The sequence below is a fragment of the Colletotrichum navitas genome (assembly GCF_030913465.1).
Source record: "Colletotrichum navitas strain CBS 125086 chromosome Unknown LY79scaffold_3, whole genome shotgun sequence".
NCBI classification, from domain to species: Eukaryota; Fungi; Ascomycota; class Sordariomycetes; order Glomerellales; family Glomerellaceae; genus Colletotrichum; species Colletotrichum navitas.
Window position 1 is genome coordinate 1,042,981 of NW_026850549.1, and position 19,118 is coordinate 1,062,098.

The 19,118-nt window shown below is 55.7% G+C and overlaps 9 protein-coding genes across 9 annotated transcripts; 5 read left to right on the plus strand and 4 right to left on the minus strand.

The window, feature by feature from the left end:
• Positions 1-118: 118 nt before the first annotated feature.
• LY79DRAFT_575704 (uncharacterized protein) lies at positions 119-502 on the plus strand (the record flags this gene model as incomplete). Its single annotated transcript, XM_060559727.1, has 1 exon — positions 119-502. The coding sequence occupies one exon, from the start codon at positions 119-121 to the stop codon at positions 500-502; it is 384 nt and encodes a 127-aa protein (XP_060419838.1).
• Positions 503-865: 363 nt separating this feature from the next.
• Positions 866-2,850, plus strand: LY79DRAFT_505401 (prion-inhibition and propagation-domain-containing protein; the record flags this gene model as incomplete). Its single annotated transcript, XM_060553618.1, has 2 exons — positions 866-944; positions 992-2,850. The coding sequence occupies 2 exons, from the start codon at positions 866-868 to the stop codon at positions 2,848-2,850; spliced, it is 1,938 nt and encodes a 645-aa protein (XP_060419839.1).
• Positions 2,851-3,038: 188 nt separating this feature from the next.
• On the minus strand, positions 3,039-4,652 carry LY79DRAFT_665695 (cytochrome P450; the record flags this gene model as incomplete). The annotated part of the gene is made up of 1 exon (XM_060563108.1): positions 3,039-4,652. One exon carries the CDS (start codon positions 4,650-4,652, stop codon positions 3,039-3,041), a length of 1,614 nt encoding a protein of 537 aa, XP_060419840.1.
• Positions 4,653-6,520: 1,868 nt separating this feature from the next.
• On the plus strand, positions 6,521-7,692 carry LY79DRAFT_211422 (uncharacterized protein). Its single transcript, XM_060551537.1, has one exon. It carries the CDS (start codon positions 6,713-6,715, stop codon positions 7,373-7,375), a length of 663 nt encoding a protein of 220 aa, XP_060419841.1. The 5' UTR covers positions 6,521-6,712; the 3' UTR covers positions 7,376-7,692.
• LY79DRAFT_211343 (methyltransferase domain-containing protein) lies at positions 7,632-9,745 on the minus strand. The gene is made up of 10 exons (XM_060551536.1): positions 9,410-9,745; positions 9,310-9,344; positions 9,174-9,259; positions 9,097-9,119; positions 8,899-9,028; positions 8,808-8,833; positions 8,686-8,723; positions 8,493-8,627; positions 8,010-8,429; positions 7,632-7,928 (listed from the first exon to the last, which is right to left on the minus strand). The coding sequence occupies exons 1-10, from the start codon at positions 9,560-9,562 to the stop codon at positions 7,889-7,891; spliced, it is 1,086 nt and encodes a 361-aa protein (XP_060419842.1). The 5' UTR covers positions 9,563-9,745; the 3' UTR covers positions 7,632-7,888.
• A 925-nt stretch (positions 9,746-10,670) lies between these two features.
• On the minus strand, positions 10,671-12,843 carry LY79DRAFT_211319 (ankyrin repeat-containing domain protein). Its single transcript, XM_060551535.1, has one exon. The coding sequence runs from the start codon at positions 12,604-12,606 to the stop codon at positions 10,990-10,992; it is 1,617 nt and encodes a 538-aa protein (XP_060419843.1). The 5' UTR covers positions 12,607-12,843; the 3' UTR covers positions 10,671-10,989.
• Positions 12,844-14,379: 1,536 nt separating this feature from the next.
• On the plus strand, positions 14,380-15,420 carry LY79DRAFT_211702 (uncharacterized protein). The gene is made up of 2 exons (XM_060551539.1): positions 14,380-14,414; positions 14,505-15,420. The coding sequence occupies exon 2, from the start codon at positions 14,730-14,732 to the stop codon at positions 15,312-15,314; it is 585 nt and encodes a 194-aa protein (XP_060419844.1). The 5' UTR covers positions 14,380-14,414; positions 14,505-14,729; the 3' UTR covers positions 15,315-15,420.
• Positions 15,421-16,210, plus strand: LY79DRAFT_211568 (uncharacterized protein). Its single transcript, XM_060551538.1, has one exon. The coding sequence runs from the start codon at positions 15,527-15,529 to the stop codon at positions 16,061-16,063; it is 537 nt and encodes a 178-aa protein (XP_060419845.1). The 5' UTR covers positions 15,421-15,526; the 3' UTR covers positions 16,064-16,210.
• Positions 16,211-17,597: 1,387 nt separating this feature from the next.
• Positions 17,598-18,911, minus strand: LY79DRAFT_211768 (uncharacterized protein). Its single transcript, XM_060551540.1, has one exon. The coding sequence runs from the start codon at positions 18,504-18,506 to the stop codon at positions 17,838-17,840; it is 669 nt and encodes a 222-aa protein (XP_060419846.1). The 5' UTR covers positions 18,507-18,911; the 3' UTR covers positions 17,598-17,837.
• Between the last annotated feature and the right edge of the window lie 207 nt (positions 18,912-19,118).

Here is a 19,118-nt window from a genome sequence, read left to right on the forward strand (position 1 = left end):
GAGATCGAAAGACGAGATGGCTGCTTGCCGCGTGCTCTCTCCTTTTCCCTTGCGTCACTGCCCGCGCCCTCTTCCTTCTTTTCGCACGAAACAGCAGTCGTTCGTACAACCCCTCAGGATGGCTTCAGGGCTTGCACGCAAATATGAGATCAACGCCGACATGGGCGAGGGCTTCGGCCGATGGAAGATGGGCCCGGACGAAGAGTTGATGCCTTATATCGATGCCGCTAACATTGCCTGCGGATTTCACGCCGGCGACCCAGCCATCATGCTCAAGACCGTCCGCTTGTGCAAAAGGCACGGCGTCAAGGCCGGAGCCCATCCCGGGCTTCAGGACATGCTCGGCTTTGGCCGCAGGAAAATGGAGACCGACCCCAACGATATGTACGCCATGGTCTTGTATCAGGTAGGCGCCCTCAAGGCCATATTGGACTCTGAAGGTGTCGAGCTGTCCCACGTCAAACCGCATGGCGAGCTCTTCTTCTACATGCAGAGGGATTAACTCATCACGAAAGCCGTCCTCGAGGCCGAGGAAGGGAAATGCGACCAACCTACTGCCGACCACACCTGCACGCAGATGCCAAGAGCATGGTGCCAGCTGGCTACGGACGTTGAGCATTCGCCATCTACTTATCCGCGCCGATTCATTGGAGACATAGGAGGGGCGACCGCGGTTACTCAACAGCTGCAATCGTACATATAGTCAAGCATCTGCGGCGTGACGGGACATGCGCACTAAAAAGAAAAAGGAAAAAAAGAAGCACGTAATTCTACGACTCGGCAGTTGAGACTCCTCAGCCTTCACCTTCATCAACCCCAACCGTATTAGTTCACTGAAAGGCAACTGATCAGTCCCATCTCCGTCATGGATCCCGTATCGGCCGCCGGCTTGGCCATCAGCGTTGCATCCATCGGCCTACAGGTCTACACTGGTTGCGTGCAAGGTGACAACCCGCCGTCAGCTCCGCATGTGCATCTGGATATTAATCAGACTCAGGTATTCAGCTGCTCATCACAGCCAGGAACTTCCCCGACGACTGCAAGTTCCTTAATCTGCGGCTGCGGATGGAGCAACAGAGGTTGTTTGCTTGGAGTGAGACGTCCGGGCTTCTCGACCTGGACAAGAATCAGCAGGAAAAGGTCCTCGGTACCAACACCTTCATGCTCCACCGGACCACGGTTCTTGACCTCCTGGTCCAGGTCCAGTGCTTGTTCAAGGAGTTTGAGGAGCATCAGCGCCGCAACGGGCGGCTGAAGCCGGCCTCGGACCCGGACACGGTCCTCGAACACCCCGAGAAGGACGCTGCCGCCGCCAACTTTCCCTTGCCGGAGAGGCGAAGGGACTTCATCAAGCGAGCAATGGGGAAGCTCAAGAGCCAGTCCCGAGAGACCTTTCTCAGGCTAAGCTGGGTCTCTTTCGACAAAAGCGCATTCGAGATCCTCTTGTCTCGGTTCGCTACCCTGAACGATAACATGACCGACATCTTGGACGCCCGTCTGCAGGTGGAGATCCGCGATACGGTGCAAGATACCAACCGAGGGGTCTTGCAGCTGCATCATCGCATCGCAGACCTGGGTCGGCTCGTGATGGCGCTGAACCTGAAGCTCGAGAACACCGCGCCGGCGAGCATTTCGTCCATGTCCAAAGCTCAGCGGGAGAAGAACGCGGACGGCCTGGAGCTCATCTCCAAGCTAGCCAAGTTCAAGGCCTTCAACGAGTCGATAGAGTATGAGAATCAGCAGCAGCAGCAGCAGCAGCAGCAGCCGTGGGATGAAGCAACGGCCATGTCTTTGGAGCTAGGGAAACCGGCGCAACGGGATAAGCTCGTCTTGGACAGAGGAATAATCACACTGCTCGACGAAGAACCCGGGGAATTTGATCAGCCGAGGTGCGAGGCGACCCTTCGCACCGCTGACGGGTCCAGCAAGAGAGTGTGGATAGAATGGAAGGAATACGACCGCCAAAAAGCCGGGGACGAGTCGCCCCCGAGAACGGTCATTATTGATAGGGTAGGCAAGCTTGCCGCCTTACTGAACCACAGCCCGAAACCCGAGGCCTTCCGAACGCTGCATTGCCTCGGCTTCTTCGACATGCTAGGCCCCGAAGATGACGCGCCGGAAGACGACAGCCTGGACAGGAAGCTGGGCCTTGTTTTTGAACGGCCCAGTAGCGGTGATCTGCACCCGTCCCTGCCTCCCGTATCACTGCGCGAGCTCCTCCTACTCGAGAGGAAACCTCGCGTCACGGAGAGAATCAAACTGGCGCACGCCATCAGCAATTGTCTCTTGTACCTTCACGCCGTGAACTGGCTTCACAAGGGGCTTCGCAGCCACAACGTGGTCTTCTTTCGAGCCAAGGGCGGCCGCGTCAACTATGCGGAGCCATACCTAACTGGGTTCGACTATTCGCGTCCCGCCCGGAGCGATGAGGCAACAGACATTCCCCAGGACGATGCCGAGTACAACCTGTACCGTCACCCCCAGGTGCAGCTAACGAACCCCGCCGAGAGGGAACGGTTCAAGAAGAGCTTCGACATATACAGCCTCGGCGTGCTCTTTGTCGAGATCGCTCACTGGGCGCCGGTGGACGTCGTTCTCGGCTACGACATCAGTCGGCGGCCCAGTCTCGCCCTAAAGGTCAGAGACGCTCTCCTCGCCGAGGACCGTGTCGCCGACCTCGGCGCCAGCATGGGGGAGCTGTTCGAAGAGGCGGCCCGGAAGTGTATCGCAGGCGGCGAGGCTCTGGGGTTGACGGACGGTGACTTTGAGACGCAATACGATGTGGCGGCGCGGCTCTCGATGCGGTTCTACGAGGACGTGGTGAAGCAGCTGGATGGCGTGCGCGTTTAGGGGCGTCTTCCTTGGATGGTGCGGATAGGTTTGAGGATGATGTTGAGTTATTGCAGCTCAGCAGATAGATTCAGGCGATTTAGTCGGAATGAAGTGTGTAATGTATCAAACCAAGCACATCCGTCCTTCACGCGATATAAGAGCGTCCCTTGCTGCCCAAAGAGCACATGAGGTTGATCTCCACATCGTCATGTGTCGATGTCTGCCCATTCCCCCATGATCCTGCCAAATTCCATGTCTGCCCCTTTCCAGTTGCTCCGCACCGCCTCCTCGACCCACGGCCCGCGCGGCTTGATGCCGAGCCTGAAAGCCGAGGGCATCGTCATGAAGCCCGCCACGTCCATGGCCATCGTATCGACCTCTTGCACGGGCACGATGTCAAAGGCCCACAGCAGACTGGCAAACACCATGAACATGTTGTCCGTGGCCACCCGCCTGCCGAGGCAGCTCCTCCTGCCCTGCCCGAACACCGCCAGCGGCAGGTCGGCGCGCACGCTCCCGTCCAGGTCCAGCCACCTTTCCGGCACGAAGGCCGCGACGTGCCCGGCCTCCTCGCCAAAGACGTCCCTGTCGCGCCCGATTGCCCACGCGTTGGCGAACACGGTGGCGCCCTTGGCGATGCGCGTGCCGTGGACCTCGTCCTCCTCGTCCGCCCTCCGCGGGACGCCCCCGGGCGCCACCGGCCGCCACCGCACGACCTCGGACACGACGGCGTCGACGTACGACAGCCTCGGCCGGTCGGCGAACCGCGGCGGCCGCTTGCGGCCCACGAACTTGTCCAGGACGGCGTGCGCCCGCGCCACAAAGTCCCCGTTCTCGTGGGCGGCTGCCAGCAGCCACATCATCTGCCGCGGGGCCGTCTCCATGCCTCCCTGCACGCTGGTGGCGAGCGCGAAGGCGAGGTCGAGCTCCGGCGCGGAGTCGCCCCCGACGGCGTTCTTGGCGGCCACGGCGCGCGCCTGCTTGGTCGCGTTCCAGCCCGGCGCGTTCATCCCCTGGCAGAGCAGGCGGAGGTATAGCGCGCTCTGCGACTTGAACAGCCGGTCCGCGGCGCGGCGCCAGGGCGACACGAGCGCAGGCAGGTGGCGGAGGGGCGGGACGAAGTCGACGAGGCCCGGGTTGGCGGCGACGTAGGTGACCTCCCTGTGCACGTCCATGATCTGGTTGAAGAGGGGGTCGCCGGTGGAGGGGACGCGGATGCCGTAGTGCAGCCCCAGGATGACGCTGGCCTGCGTGCGCTCGAGAAGGTGGCAGATCTCGGTGCTCTCCATGACAGCGTCGTCTTCGCCCTGTGTCTGGGTGGCGCTCAGCAGGTCGACCAACAGCTGTTTCGACTCGAGCTCCATCAGGGGCTGGTACCGGGGTGCGGCGACGGCCCCGAGGCTCGGCGACAGCATGCGGTGCTGCAGCTTCAGGTCGGCGTCGTAGTCGTGCATCAGGGTGAACCTGGACTTGCCCGGCCCGGAGGCCCCGGTGATCATCTCCATGCTCACCGAGCTCGGCCGGTTGCTGTAGCGCGCTCCGCGTTTCCCAAAGAGCTCCGTGGCCGCCTCGGAGGTGTTGAGGACGACCGTCGGGACGATGCCGAAGAGCTTGGACGCGGCCACCGGCCCGCTGGCCCTGGCCCATCGGTCCCAGTTCGCGAGCGGCCTCTCGGGCGGCGAGCTGTGGAGGTCGCCGATGACGGGGAGCTTGAGTGGTTTCCGGGATGGGCTGCCGTGTTTGGATCTCGCGGCAACGAAAAGGGCCGTCACCAGCGCGACGGCCACTAGCAGAGCAACGGGGGCTAAATCGCTGGCCATATTTTTCTATTTTTTATTTTTTTTCCAAGTTTTTCGTCGTCGGAACCATTTTCGTCCGATGGAAGGCGCAGCTCGACGGGATGAGAGGGCGACGTGACATCCCATCATCGGAAGCAAATGCTACCTGATTAATAGAGAAAGCCTGCTGCATCGTTCGCCCAGCCGGGTTTCTGCAGCCGGGCGGGGAAGTTGTCGAAGCCATTGTTTGCGATCCTCAACCCTGCGCGCGGCAGCGTCATGGTCTCTGGGCATGCTGTTTGGAGCGGGGCACCGGATAAGAGCTTCTCTGGTTTGCACGCGCTTATTGATTGTCGGAAATCGAGAAAGGTGAGGTTCCGAGCCTTGGCCGGGAGGAGGGGAAGGGAGGAAGGCCAGAAACAGAAGGTCGGCAGCAAATGACCCCAGCGTCCGTGTGAGTGGAGATGATGGAATGGATGAATGATGGGACGATGAGGTGCCTGAAGCTAGCTGGCAGGGCTCACCAAGTACGTACCTATGGTGGAGTGCACCTGTGTAGGTAGTGTGCCTGTGGCAACCTCCCCCCTCTCGAAAAATGCTCCCCCCTCTTAAAAATACTAATTCACTCTTCTTGATAATGAATTCTTCCTGACTTCCCTTGTTGCTTACTGCTTGTTAAAATGGGTTAGTGCTCCTGTAGTTATATCTCAGGGATAACATTACTGCTGTTGCTGTGGTCCTTCTGACCAGTGAAGTTAGGCAGGTTAATAGTGAGGTCTATAGGGTTAATAGTGTTCTGAAAGTTAAGGCCTTTAGTAGTGTGGTTGTTCTAGGTGCTGTTAGCCATGTTGCGTTAGAGGCTGCTTGATAAGCTGTCGTTGGTCCGTGGGGTATTGCTCTTGTTAGCTGGGAGTGTAGTGCTGACGACGTTGTTACCCTCAATGAGCAATTCAGTGCCCGGGGTGCCATCAGACTTGTCAAGGTCGTTGACGAGTGTTATTGGATTGACTCCTGCAAGGTGCGAAAGTCGCAGCACCATTGTAACTGCATCGTCTGCGTTGCGGTTCAGACGGCTTTGGTAGGCCCAAAGTGCTTCGTCAATGTTGTTGTCGGTGTCCGGATTATAGTCCGCTGCGGCCTCGTTGGCTTGAATGACTCCGGTGCTTTCTCTGCTGCCCGTGAAGAAGAAGCGTGGGTAGTGTGAAGCCGTGGTTGTTCGACTTCCGGGGTGTGTGGTCGAGTGTCTGGGTTCAGCGTGATGGAGGACCAGGACGGAGTGGAGACAGCTCTCAGATGTCTACCTTTGTCGAAGTCGATGGGGCCTATGCGGGCGTTGCCGTCTATAGTGGTCAGGTCTTCTAGTGTCTATGGCGTTAGTGACTTAGAGAAGTTAAGTCTCCCTATGCCAGCAGTAACTATAGACAGTTGCTTAGCTGACAGTAGTTCTGCTGTTAGCTTAGTAGGAGCCAGAGGGGTAGTAACGTTGTTGCTGCCGCTTTAAAGGTAGGTCCTTAAGGCTTATTGCCACCGCTGTAAGAAGTGCAGGAGGGCTTTTGCTCTGCTTAACCACTCAACTAGGTAGTCGGTATCAAAGTGAGTAGGTCGATTGGGGTTGTCTAGGATTGCTTCTAGTAGCTGCTAGGCTGCAGCCTTGTCGTCTTCCGTGACGATTGATGGATTCGCAGCTTCAACGAAACGTAGAAGCTTGGCTGTCTGACGTCGTAAGTTGTCAATGGACATGGGTAGCAGGGCAGGGGTTGACAGGCACCTGTGTAGGTAGTGTGCCTGTGGCACTAGCGAAAGCCCCCCCGCCGCCCCGGAAGCATCGCCGGGTGGGGCCGGGCTGTTGACGGGCTAGCGGCCCGTTCAGCCCGGCGGGGCAGCACAGCTTGCTCCAAAATCAACATCAATCAAGGCACGGAGGAGATATCGCCCCGGGACACTCTTCAATTGACAAGTCGTTGGAACAAATCATCGTAGCAGAGTCGAACGCCTTGCCGTCGCCCAATCCGGCATCTTCCCGTCTCTCTCTGTGACCACCTAGGTTTACTGCCGGCTTTGATCCTCCCTGACTCCAGAGCCCAAAGGCCTCGGCCCGTCTAATGGCAGCACAAAGCTCGGAACCAGACCGATTGTCCCGCTCGTTGTCTGTTACTTTGACGCCGACAAAGATGGACCCCCATCTCGTTCGGAGGCAGTCGCGCGGCCGCAAGAGGTCCCACGTCCTCCCCCCCCCCCATCCTCGCCCTTCGTCGAGATCTATAACAAGTACCACTGCGGCCCGGGCCACTTCTCGAAGCGCAAACAGCTCGGCCTCTTCTTCAAGCCTCCTTGTATATCAATACATCCATATGAAGACTCGGGATCGTTTGATTGTACATACACCGCGAGCAGTGCTGCACCTCCCATCTCGGGTCATGCCAAACAACATCGCGCTCATTGTCTACCTCATACATGAAGTCCCAAGCAGTCTTGACACCGCTCGGGCCCTCAACCTCGACATCATCTTTATCAGCGAATGCCAAGCGAAACCCGTCACCGTAAAACACGTCCTCCGTGGACTTGCCGGGTTTCGTCTTCGCACCGTATTGGATGAGGTAAATATAGTAACGTTCATCTTCATCGCATCTGATCGCGTCATCAAGGCTTCTCAAAAAGGCCCCTCGTGGGCCTTCTTCATGTATCATGTCCAACAGGAAGGCGTGTTCCCAATGCCTTCCATGGCGGAAAACACCAGAGGGTTTCATACTGATGTCATCACATGAACATCAGAAAGGGCGTGGGAGAAGGAAGGGGGAAAGGAACACTAGTTGAGCTGAAGGACGATAGAAGACTGCGCTGCGAGGTTCCTACCTTTGATGAACTCTCATCAGACCATGCATGTTGCGGGCCCCGCGAGGGAGTTGCTGGAATTCCCACCATCCTGCAGAGGTTGGCCGAGGACGAGCTAGGTGGAAGGCATCAAGGTGGCCAAAGCTGAAGCGTATTTTTGGGAAGCACGGTAGACAAAGAATTTGGTTCTATGCTTCTCAAGCCTCTTGCCTGGGGGCAATGGCGATAGCAATGCTCGACCAAGATAGTGACGATGAATCAGGGCACGGGGGAGATTTTGCCTCAGAACGGTTTGCAGTTAACAAGTCATTGGAACAAAAATATCATAGCCAGACCTACTTCTCCCTATACCGAGTCAAACGGCCCACTGTTGGTTAGGGAAAGCGAGCCGCACGGTAAAAACAAACCAAATGGTTTGTTTGCCTTGTCAAATTCTCCAAGAAAGCTTACTCCTCCACTTCTGGCTTCTGGGCATAAACCACATGGCTGTGATTGTACATGGTCAGCTGAAGCCGAGGCCGGCGCAAGTTGAAAGGGAGGGGGGGGGGGGGGGCGAGGAAGACTCACAAGTTGAAATAGGCGTGAAAAGCTCTAGACTTCAACTCGCGACGTACGTGTGCTAGGAGCACGAAAACCTCCTCTTTCGTCCATCCGAGCACACTGGTAAACATTCTTAGGGTGAATCCCTCCAAGCCATCGAGGATTTGGATCAAGTTGATCAAGCCGCACTCCTTGTAGTGAGGGTCCTTGGGCCAGTCCCCAATGGGTATTTTGAACTTTTGATGGGTGATGTTGACGAAGCCTGCGTCCTTGACCCAGCCCTCCAGCTTGGGTCCCGGGTTGGGCTCACGATTCACCAGTTTGCATGCTTCGAAGAACTTGTCCACCCAGTGACTGGTGTAGTGCTCATCCGTGAGTGTGCCATCGTCAGACATATACTGGATGTTGTAGTCTTGAAATTCAACCCAGCCACCGGGGTTTGTATTTCTAACATCGGTGTCAGTCGCTCCGACTGTTTGTGTTCGGTGTTTGGTGTGGCACGGGACGTACCTGAAAATCCTTCGCATAAGTTTAGGCCAGTCTCCCAGAGACGCAGCCATGTATCGACAGAAAATAAAGTCGTATTTCTCCGTGACCCACGAGTCCTCGACGTCATCAATCTCGAACTTGACATTCGGTGGAACCCTAGTGTATGTTAGTTTAGGTTTCTTGCCAGAAAAAGAGTGCGTAGAATTGTGCATACCAAGTCGGCTGAATGGCGCTCAAGTCATTTCCAACGATCTAGACGGGCCCATGGCTGTCAGCCTTTTTCAATGCGATTGCGATTTTGGTTCATGGCTAGAAGAGATTCAGCAACATCCATACCTCTGCGTTGGGGAACTCGTCGGCTGCTTGCATCGCCCCTGAGATTCATCAGTCAAAAGTATATAAAGTGTGCGAAGAAAGAAGAACCTACACACTCCCGTCCCAGTTCCAATGTCGAGAATCCGGTGGATCTTATTCTTATCAACGGGGGCCAGGTAGAGCTTGTTACCGATCACTTTGACCATAAGCATGTGATTGAAATCCAGACGGTCCATCTCGGTCTTTCGCAATGAGCGCGGTTAGTAAGTAGTAGAGAGCACCTCGATAACGACCTGTAACTGGGCCATACCTCATCATTTGGACCCCAGTATGCTGCTCCACGTTAATGATTTGTGAATGTTAGAGCGGGACCGATATTGTACTTACTACCAGGTCGGAAAGAATGGTAACGACGGCCATGCTCTGTAGGGTAGTCGGTCACGCTCGAAGTCAGAGATCCAGTGTAAGCCGACCTGCTCAATCAGCTTCGCGTCGAGGGGTAGCAAGACGGAAAGTCCCTCACCACCGATCTTCAACCGTGGATGCAGTTTCGGAGGCCTATCGTTCTAGTTAGCAGGCCATTCTGCAACGGTCAGGTGGATAAGGATGCTGGCATAACGAACATTATCCAGATCGTCGTGCTCGATCACGTCTACCTCATTGGCGTTCTCAGGCGAACCCGGCACGGCCGGGGAGGCAGCCGTGGGCTGGGAGGGAGATGCGGTTCCGGACCCGGCTGGGGGTGCGGTCTCTTCCTTGGTTGTTGGTTCGGCCATCTTGGTGTCAGCCCACGCAAAGACTGGCGGTATTGCTCTGACCACACGGTATAAAAATCTTAGCTTATTGTCTGTGAGGTTTGAAATTGAAAGATAGTCAACACGTCAAGTCTGGAAGGTGAGGGGAACAGGAAAAAGAGGTCGTGGCCAGATGGCGAGGGGAGACCCGTCTTCACTGCTTGCTTAAATCTATCCTGCGGCCCCCTGTAATTTGGCACCCGTTGTTGGTGCAAGTCTGTTGTGCGTGCATTCAGAATGCACGTCGGCGCTCCATCTTCCAGATCTGGCGAAAGCGCCTCGCATGCATCCAGGGTTGGAGACTAATCAACGTCTCGCTAACAGACACAGCGGGGCAGCGATCCATCAATGCAGCCTCTGATGCTTGCTGTTTTGATGCAGATAAAGTCTGTACTCCGAATACTTATCAGTGACTGGCAAACGTTTCTGCAGCAGGGGGCTGGACGGCACAGTCCATGTTTGTCGGGCCAGGACTGCATACTGGATCCACTCTTGGCGAGTAAGTATAGTAGGAGTATCCGTAGTACTGTATTATATACCACCATTCTCGTGAAGAACTACACGAGCATGAGCCGTGCCTGTATAGGAATTGATGGCAACAGACCCAAGCTCTTGAACCTGGTCTGCGTGGAGTTTGAGAGTTTCCAAGTGAAAAGAATACGCCGCCTTGTCCGTACTTCACGCGGCCGAGGTACGGACGCACCAGGCAGTCCTTGTTGGCAATCTATGACTTCATCTTCTCCCGTCCTTGTGGCGGACAATACTTCTTAAAAAGAGCCTGACGAACAGGGCGGGGAAGAGGGAAGGTCCGCTCCGTGCAGAGAATGCGGCGGGCTCTTTGAGGGAACTCCATCTTCCCGCTTGGTTACTAGCGAGGAGCTGGTTGAAGTAGAAGCCCAGACAGAGCCACAGTGACCTGCACCGATTTCTTGAAGCTGGTCTGCCGTATCAGCGGTGGTTAATTGGCGAGTATCGAGTTGCGTATGCTCCACGGGGGCGGTGTGTCCCGGAATTGCTATCGTGCTGTGTGCGTTCTCTTGTTGAATTCTGATGTTCAGGAGTAAAAGAGGAGAAGAGAACCCTGGGGGCGGCGGCATGGTCTGGTATTCATCGTCTGCCGGTTGACTTTTGTTGGTTTGCCGCCTACGACATTTCTCCGATACCTGCCATAAGCTATCCATACTCCTGCTTGGACTCTTTGGTTTCTCGGGGAAAGTGTGCCTGACCCTCGGCTAGGACGTCCCTGACGATTTGCTTTATCTCCTTGCTATTGTGGCGCTGGAGGTGCTCGGGCTGACCTTATCCGCGCCGTGAGGAGAGTACTCGCTGCCGACGTTGGGCTTTGCATTTCCGTAGGTCCAAATTGTTGTAACATTTGAGGTGGTGCTTTCTCGCTCACCAGTCGTCCCCTACTTTGTGAGACCGGAAACCATTCGGCCGTTCTGGTGCCTAAGTATTCGCCGGTACCCTAAGAGAAAGAGCTGCCGCTCCAGCGACGGCTCCCGCGATACCTTGTCTGCTGCATGGTCGACAGGTTTTATTCCGTTTCTGTCACGGAGCTTTAGGTCTGCTCCTGATTCAAAGAGCACGCGGAATATATCCAAGTTGTCCCTCCGGGCAGCGAAGTGTAGCGCCGTCTGCCCGAAGCGATCTTGTGATGACAACAGCCTGGACCGCTTGCTCTCCTCTGGAACGAGGAGCAACAACCGCCGCACCATCGCGGCAGACGTCTTTTCGGCCGCGTAGTGAAGGGCCGTCATGCCGTGGGAGTCTTTGATGAACATCAGGTCCTGAGCGTGTCCGAACGCGTTGAAGCCGTCGTGGTCGCACGACCCGACCTCCATGAACACGTGGAGGGCTGTCTTCCCGTCGAAGCACTGGGCCCGGACGTTGGCACCCAACCGGACGAGGGGTCGCATCCCGAGATTTTTCTTGATCCTGTGGTGGATCGGAGTCATTCCACGTCTATCTTTAGCGTTAATGTCGCCATCCTGTTGAATAGGCGACTCCAGTATCGAAACGTTTGGTATCCTAGATGCTATATGGACGGCCATCTCTCCGGTGCGATTCCGCAAATGGACATCGGCGCCGTACTTGACAAGCATTTGTACTATCGAACAACCCGTCGTTCCGAGAGCGATGTGTATGGCGGCGTCCCCTCCTTTGTTCTGGATACCTGTGTTGGCCCCATGCCGGAGCAGTAGGTGAACCATTGCGACCTCTTCGTATTTTACGGCAAGGTGAAGAGCAGTCTCTCCGCACTTATTTTCCAGGTTGACGTTTGCAGCGCGGAGTCCATTGCCAACTTGGTCACCTGTCAGGAACTGGGCCGTCTCGACGATTTCCCCGCGAGCTGCGCAGTGCAAAGCCGAATCACCGCGGCCGTCTTGCGCGTCGATGTCGAATCCCAGTTTCAGTACAAAAGAGGCGGAGAGGAACATCCGGTGATGAGAGAGCAGGTGAAGGGGGGTACGAGAGCCCCAGGCGTCTTCTCCTTTGCTATCCATGGATGCAACGAATTGCCATGCCGTCCAGAATGTCCGCCGCACGTCCGCGAGTTGGCGCAGCACCTTCTCCGCCAACATTCCGCCCCGCTCAACTTGCCGGGCGTGGTAGAAGACGCCAGAGAGAGCATAGTGAAGAAAAGGAAGGTCAGTTTCGGAAAGGGAGCGTTTCCCTTGTACTTTGCCCGGCTGACATATCTGTAGGAAGTGGCTGCCCTGAAGAATGCAGGCCATGCAGCACTCTGCCAGTATCTCGTGTCTTTCGGAGAGCGAACGTTGAGGCCCGTCGGCCTGCAAGAAGGACAGCCCGCTGCCTATCAAGAGAAATTCGTGGACGGACTCGTGGATGAACTGAACGGGCGACCAGTCGAAGGTCCGTTGTCGCTCCGATCCAGTGTTTTCGACAGTACGCCTGCGCTTGGCGGGGATGGTATACTCATCTGACCAGGGCGATATTGTTTCCGTAGAAGATTCATTGCGATCGGTCTTCTCCTCGAGAGCCTCATCCATGAGAATCCTCATCTTCTCGAGAAACCCCTTTCATGAGAATCCTCATCTTCTCGAGAGCCTCATCCTCGAGGGCCCCTAGGCTCTCTTCATACTCAGATGATTCGCGCAGCAGGAAGATTTCCGCAAGGCCTCTGGTATACAGCCGCAGCTGCATTAACAACTGTTCTGGGTCTCCGTTCAATTACGGCTCACGCGCCTCAACTTCTACTCGAAACTGTTCCTGCGCGGGTGGGACTATCTTGAAACCAACCACCAATATCTCGACTACTTCTCACAGTTTCTGGCGCCATACCTCTTCGTCTTTGGCGCCTTGGCGGTGGTGTTGGCCGCTATGCAGACGACCATCACGGCCGACCCCAACAGCTTGTCTAGATCTACCACGACTGCGTTCTGCGTTTTCTCCATCGTATTAGTCACCTGCGGCCTATCCTTCTTCCTTGTCTTATACCTTATATTCCAAGTCCGAGAGTTGGCGTTTTTTTTATTCTATCGGCAGGAGGCGAAGTGAGTTGTATCGTATATCATCATTGGTCTCTCTTGTTTGCAGTTGTTAGAAGAGTGTAGACGGGTTGGTTCTTGTATAGATAAGGGAATTCTCTTACTCAGCTTCACCATAGTTATAGGACTAAATATGAAATCTGTATAAGATGAGAGATGTGAGGAGCCCCCACTGCATAGGAGCATCGGCCCAAAGTTACTAAGGTCGTGAATTTGTGAAAACATGACGACTGGCACATGTCTGGTTCGCCTCATATTACCAACGAAGAGAAAGCTGTGGTGATTCTAGTGCCAAGAACATGACCACGGCAGTGGTGAAGAGGAGACATTCGCGACTTCCTGTCCCATTCATCGCCACTTCCTCCCCTATCCTGCGGGTGTAGTTAGTTGGGAAGGAAATCTTGAGCTGTTCTTGCCTTTGGCCGTGAGCGGGCCGGAGCAAGTGTCTCCAGATCGTTGTTTCCGAAACAATACCCTCAAATATTGTCCTTGGAAGGAGCCAAATTCATTGTTGCTCTCCTGAGAGTGAAGCCGAGAGGCCAATCAACATCGCTCTTCGCGTTTTCCCATGGCTAAAACCTTCACATCGTCAAACAGAATGCAGCAGGACACGTCTTTCCCAGAGCACCTACGTCACCGTCACTCGATAGAGCAACAAGTATCACGGTGACGAGGTCAGTCACATAGCCGGCCTCTGATTGCTTCGGCCCGCTGCCCCCGTTCCAAGACAATGACCCGAATCGATATATGGTCCCGTGATCCGGGTGTCCTGTTCACTAGGTGATGTTGGTGGTGCCCGACTGCTGCGCTGCTGACGGGAGAGGCAAATACGAGTCCAACCATCTGGTTCTTGTGGTTACCAGCGGCTTAACTGGCGGGAAGCTCGGGGACTTGTTTGCTTATGCCTGCATCAGCAATGGCCCGGTATAGCGGGCAATAGCTGGACTCTACCGATACAGTCAGACTGTTGCCGCTCGAGGCACTTTGAATCACCCGCGCGTGGGATTGGAGCCTTGTCGTCAGACTGCGTTGCCCGGGCATGGGTTTCCCAAGAGCCGCCATCAACACTCTACTTCGGTCGGATCGAGGACCGCGGCCAATTTGTCAAAATGCGATGGAGGATCCGTCGAGATCCTGCAGCCTGCAGCCTGCATGCAGGTCCTTACGTGCGCACTACAGCAAGCCGTTTGCAGACCGTCAGCGCTATACTCCGGGCCAAGGAACCGAATTCGGACGCAGAAAGTTGGCCGGGCGAGCCCCCCATTGCCAAGCGAGGCTTGTGTCGGCCAGCCCGTCATATCGCAAACACTTATAGTGTCTTGGTACGGTGTCATTCCCAGACAGGCGCACCAAGCCGCCCGTGCGATCTGCCACTCCTTTCTGGGACTTGGCTGACGAATTAACCCATCTAGCAAGCATCCCAAATCTGGCATCACGGATCCGGCCTACACTCCCGCTCCTATCGTATGTCGGCCAATGTGGGCGAGAGGCGACTCCGCACTTACTCCCCACACAATGTTTCGTTTCGACGCAGGACGGAATGGGCGCGCAACGGAACAGTAACAGCCGCCCGCACTACCACACTTGACCGTCCATCCATCCTCCCTCGATAAAAGACGCATTGTGCGACACAGGCGATGGCGAACACGCGCCCCGCCAACCCCTTTTGGCGACTCAGCCGCAACTCTGGTCTGCATCCCTGCCAGCTGCGAGTGGCGAGCCACAGTCTTCCCTGTCTTGCATCATGTCCAGGCCTCTTACCCCCTGGGGTGTGTCCAGCGCCCTGTTACCTCGCCTCTGCAGCCGTCTCTTCTTTCCCGTCTCCGATTACTGGTTCATCACACGGAAGATTGCCAACGCGAGAAGCTAGACGTGGCCTGCCAAAACTCAACTTCATCGACATCGCTCGCTGCAGAGTTTTGCGGTCGGGCATGGGGCTTTCGCTCGAGGAGAAAGCCAGAACAAAGACCTGGCTCAAATACACGCGAGGCAAATGCCCTCGTTCATGTGTGGGTGTCGTTCCCGTGCAGCATGCGCGCGGCGAGCCGCGGACTGCCTGTCAGGTTGCAGAAACGATGCCGCCAGCCTTGGTGACGCCCAAAGTCAAATGCGCAAATACCAAGATTCGGTGTTGTGTTTCCCCTCAAAGCACCTCGAGACTAAACCTTGCCCTCCAAAGAAAGAAAGAAAAAAAAAGAAAGAAAGAAAACGGCCCTGGATAGTCCGCTTGTGCGCTGTCTTGCAAGACGATTACCCAGCAAGGCCGCGTAACGCGCGAAGCCTCAAACATGTCAGCGCACGTCGGATGGAGCCAAAGACAGAGGCTGTCAGTGAACGCAACCCTGTCTGTCATCGCAGACCTCGTCGCCCCTAAACATGTTAGATGCCATGCCGAATCTAGTATATCAAACGCTCGACGGAGTGCATCATCCCCATGCCACTTGTTCGGTCCGGCTGGGCTGCAGAGGCCAAGACGCTTGCTTTGCGGACTTTGGTAGCCCGTAGCGTGCCCCTTTCTCCCCCCCTCTTACTGCCCGCTTGTCCTATAGTATCGGTACCTCTTACGTCTCGCAGCTTAGCAGGTGGGCGAAGTTGGTGGTTGAAACTCGTCTCGTCAAAAGTTTCTGCCCCCTTTTCTTGGGGACCGGCTGAACTCATATGGCCGCCGTTACATCTGGTGTGCCTGTCGATATTGACAGGGCAGAATCACTCATCAAATGAAGGCGTTCCCGTCCGTGCGAGCGCCGACGCGGCATTCAAAGGACCGAATTCGTCGCTATTAGACCGTTTCCCGAAGGGGTGGTGTGTATGGATGCCCCTTGTACTACCACCTATATATGGTAGTTTATCGCACGGGAATTTTTGTAGAGCAGGGGGGGTGGGGGGCGTGCTGTATACCCAGACCCGGGGCCAGCGACGATCACTCACGTCCATCGGCAGCAAGCGCTCAGACACGGCCGGTGATCAATGACGGGTGCTGGGCATGATCCATGAACCCCGTCCCGTCTTCTAGAACCCTGCCGCCCGTCGTTGCGCGCGTGCTGCTCAACCGCCCTGGAAGAGAGAGGCTTGCTTTCTCTTGTCCGACAGTACAAACTGTAGTATACTTGACCACATCTTATTTGGGGAACAAGTCTCAACCGGCGCGGCACCGCCCCCCTCCTATCCCTGAGATATCAACGTTTTGAAGCAGAAAAGGCTTGGGGTGTCGAGGTTCTCAAGAGGGGCCGCCTTGCAACCGTACAATGGGATCATGACGGCTGCATGCCGGATACTACCAACTCCGCCCGTCGTCCGACCCACCTCCTCTTCCTCCCCCCTTTCAATCTTCCGATGCTACGACACCGAGTATCTTGCGACGCGCGCGTGGTCCCCAGCTTCCGTGTAGCCGAGCCGGGAATGAGAGGGAGAGGGAGAGGGAGGAACAGAAAATGCGACGTTGAAGCACGCCGCTCCGGTGGCCTGCAGGGGGGTAGAGCGACGGCGGATGAGGATTGGAGTTGGTTTCCCAACGGATGTCTTGGCACAAACCACCGCAAAAAACTCTACGACACCTCCCCCACAGCAAGCGTGGTTATAGAAAAAGAAAAGAGAGAGAGGAAAAAAAAAAGATAATTTTTTTCCTTTTTCCTTTTCCCAGAGACATCAATCACCGAATGGCGACAAATGTCGTCGAAAACTTTTTTCCATAAATAAAATGGACGAAAAGCAAGAGAATCAAAAATAAATAAATAAATGGGACGACCGGGGGGGGGGCGCGGGGGGCGGCGCAAACTTCCCCTAACCCTTTTCCCGCCCGCCCGCCCGCCCGGCAGCTAGGGGCGTGTGTGTCTGTGTGTGCGTGTGCGCGCGCGAGATCCCGTCGAAGCCCGATGCCGGGAACGGAGGTAAAACACACATCACATAAATAAAAATACACGCGCATCGTACATAAGGTTGAATGGAAGGAGGAGTGGGGGGGGGAGGGGGTGGACAGGAAGGATGATGCAACGAAGCTTAACAAACCCCAATCCATTTCTGGATTCCCCGTGATGGACGAGGGTTATGTAAGTATGCTGGAGGAGGGAGGGGGGGGAGCGGGGCGGATATCCAATCCATCTCTCACTCGCTCTCACTCCCAATCTGTCTGCATCTATCCCAAAAGAGCTTCAATGGTGCGAGTGTGCGCGACGACACCAACTCTGTTCCCGCGGTGCTGGGGTTCCCCATCTTGTTCTCGTCCCCCAGTCCAAGGCTCTTCGTCGACCCGTCGCCATGCAGGGTAGATCAACACAGCAACTCAATCCTACCATCACACCCACAAGACACAGACAAACAACTGGCCACATGTACTCTCTCCCTCTCTCCCTCTCTCACCTCGCGTCAAGGGACCATGCAGACCGCATGCTTATTTTGGTGAGAAAATCTTGTTCGGATTAACTAGTAGCTTCAAATGCAAAATAAGATAGACCCATTGAGCTGCGTGTGTCTTTAGGCCAGACTTTTGAACGGAACCTCCAGGGTCACCGGGTCCGCCAACGTTTTCCCCCCACATCCGCTCTGCCAAAAATAAAAACCATTTCCAGTTTCCCAGCGCTCTCTGCCGCCCGGAACGTCAACGTCCCGGGCGGCTTGTTCAGCCTCTCCCCCACTCCCCATCCAGAGGCCAAGCAACCGAATGCTTCTCCGAATCTTCTTCGGCGGCAGAAAGGGATCGGGGTTTGGGGGTCGGGTTCCCCACGCACGAGAGCGAGCTACGTGTCGCCTCAAGCTTCTGGCCCCCCTTGACCCCATCCCTCCCCAGCCCCGACACTGTCACGGGCGCGACCCCCCTTTTTCCCAGCATCCACACAATGACCCCCATCCCGGGCAGCCGCGTTCCGTTCACACCCGGTCCCGGCTAGCAGGATCCGTCGTGTCGTACTTGGGCGCCCGGGTGGGGTGATCAGCATGGCCCGGTGTGGGTTCGTCGTTCCCGCGCAGATCGGGCGGGGGAGGTGTCGTTGTGGGGGGGGGGCAGAGCTATGGGCTTCGGCAAGAGGTCTTTTGCATCGTGTCTCGCGCAGCAAGATGTCGTCTTCGCGATGCCCAGCTTGTTTTTTGTTTTGTTGATTTGATCCCATCTCTCCTTCATTTCCATGTCGGCCAAGATCCTGTCGGCAAGCCGGTGCCTGCCTCGACGGCCGTATTCCGGATACGGCCAAGTCTCGGCTACGAGATGATGGCTTCGCAGATCGACCTTCTGCGATTAAGAGCGTTGCCATTATTGGATCCAGTCCGGGTTGCAAGTCTTTGTCGCCAAAACCGAAAATCCGAAACTCTGTGCGAAGCGAAAAAGAAAACCAAGAGTGTTGGCGTGTGTCGTGGCATCGAGCCCCGGAGCAACGTCGTTCTTGATCTGTATCGTTCGTCGCGCAGTCGTGGACCTTCGTCATTCGTGATAGAATGGTCGTCGTGAATCATCCGCAAGACAGGAACCCAAGTCCAAGGAAATGAAAGAAAGCGAATGCGCAGCAGCGGTTGGTATCTTCCAAACCAGTGTAATGCCGATGGGGGTATCTCTTAAGAAAGCCTCTTGAAACAGAAAAAAGAAACCCAAAAAAGGGAAAAGAGAGAAAAGATTGAAGTCCAGAACGGGGGAATCGAGAATCCAAGGTGTCGGCTTCTTCTGTCTCGGGCTCCAGGCCTGGAGCCGAGCTGGGGGGTGTTGCATTGCTGCGTGTTCCTCTTGTTTAGATGAGAGAAGACCTTAAAGGAAAAGCAAGAAAAAGGAAGGAGAGAAAAAAAAAAAAGACCTGGATATGAAAACAAGCCGCCCATATTCAAGAACCACCCCAAATGTAAATGCACTCAAATGCCCGCCCCGGGCCCAGCCATGATATGATTCGAACGAAGTGATGGCCGAGCTTGCGGCGGAGTGAGTGGTGGTTGTTGTTCCCCGGATATCGAAAAGACAGGATAAGAAATACAAAATCAAACGCTCGCTTGCTGCCGACGAAAAAGGAAAACCGCGGATTATGTCTTTTTTTGTGTCGTGGTTGGTCTCG